Below are 1523 nucleotides of genomic sequence, written 5' to 3'. Positions count from 1 at the left end.
AAAACAAACAAACAAAAAAACCAAACCAAAACAAAAGAGCTTCTACAGCTCCCTCCTTCCCCTGAGTCTTGGGGGACTGGGAGGGGAGCCCGTCATCCCCTTGCATGCAGGACACACCAGAGCTAGCGGCGCAGAAGGGTTCGGTGCTAGGATCTCCCCAACCTCCCCCATCCCCTTATGGCTCTGGGTCCAGGCGCAGCACGATGCTGGGAAGACCAAACCACTGCCCCCCTCCCCCAGTCCCCGGCGAATCGTGGTCCCTTGGCTGAAGATCTGACTTGGAGCTAGCCGCTCCCGGGGCGAGCCGGCGCTGGCGACCGTCGGGGGGCGGGGGGGGGGGGGAGCGTACGCTCGCGGTCGGGGTCAATCCTGCGGGCCCGGGAGCCCCCGTCCTGTCGCCAAGTCCAACCTCCGGGCTTGGGAAGGATGGTTCCCGGGCGCACTCAGCGCGGAGAGGTTCAACGGCTCCGGGGCGCCGCCGCCGCCACCGTTTCCTCGTCGTCCTCGTCCGGCCCCTGAGGCCGCTCGAGCGGCCCGGCCAGGGGACTGTCCGCCGGGGGCTCCGCGGGCGCCGGCCGCGCCGCCTGCAGCGGGGGCGCGTCGCGCGGCGCCTCCCGGCGGGACGACCTGGTGGTGTTGGGCCCCACCGCCGCCGCCCCCGAAGTCCCCGACGGGCCGGTGGCGTTGGAACCTCCGGGAGGCGGGCCGGCGACTCCTCCCGAGGTCCCGGCGCCCACCGGCTGCCAGATGAGGCTGTAGTAGACGGCGAGCACGATGGCGGCCAGCGACACGGAGAGCACGTAGGCGAACACGGTGGCGAGCCGGACCCACTTCTTGTTGGTCTTGGCCGCCATCTTCGCCTTCTTGTCCCCGGTGTAGGTGGCCGGCTTGCCCCGCTCGGCCGGGACCGCGTCGCGCTCCTTCATGGGGGGACCCCGGCCTTTGCCCCGGTGCTCCACGGCCCCGGCTGGAAGGGGGCCTGGCGGCCTGCGAGCACTGAGCTGGAGAGGCGGAGGGGCGGCCCTGCTCCCTCAGTTCCCGGCGGCTCCGAGCTTCGCCGCCGCTCCTCACGCCGCCCGTCCGCAGCCCGCCACCGCGTCGCTGCAGCCGCCGCCGCCGGGGCCTGGGCCAGTCACCGCCGCCAGCGCCGCCGCCGCCGCCGGCCCGTCAGCTGCTTCCCCGCCGCCGCCACAGCCACAGCCGCCCGGCTCCACGTCCCCATCCGCTGCCGCCGCCGCCGTCCCGCGCTCCGCCGCTCCGCCTTCCCGGCCGCCGGCCTCTCGGTCTCCAGTGACCGCGCGGACAGCGCGCTCCGCTCCAGCCCGGTTCCCCCACCTAGCGCTCCGGCAACACGGGGCGGGGGCCGAGCGCGGCCCGGGGAAGGAGGGGCGGGGGGGGGGGAGAGGCGAGGGGGAAAATGCTGTTTCTTAAAAGGGCGACGCTGGAGTCCGGAAGTGCCGCACGGGGAGAAGGGTTGAGGCCCGGAACCGGCAAGCCCCCCGAGGGTACGCCCAGTTTAAGAG

The 1523-nt window shown here is 73.2% G+C and overlaps 1 protein-coding gene across 1 annotated transcript; it reads right to left on the bottom strand.

The window, feature by feature from the left end:
* Positions 1–336: 336 nt before the first annotated feature.
* Inafm2 (InaF motif containing 2) lies at positions 337–1051 on the bottom strand. Its single transcript, XM_045156617.1, has one exon. It carries the CDS (start codon positions 924–926, stop codon positions 459–461), a length of 468 nt encoding a protein of 155 aa, XP_045012552.1. The 5' UTR covers positions 927–1051; the 3' UTR covers positions 337–458.
* Between the last annotated feature and the right edge of the window lie 472 nt (positions 1052–1523).

This window comes from Jaculus jaculus, chromosome 8 (genome assembly GCF_020740685.1).
Source record: "Jaculus jaculus isolate mJacJac1 chromosome 8, mJacJac1.mat.Y.cur, whole genome shotgun sequence".
NCBI lineage: Eukaryota > Metazoa > Chordata > Mammalia > Rodentia > Dipodidae > Jaculus > Jaculus jaculus.
The sequence above is the reverse complement of the archived record's forward strand: the minus strand, read 5'-3'. Positions and strand labels throughout refer to the sequence as shown.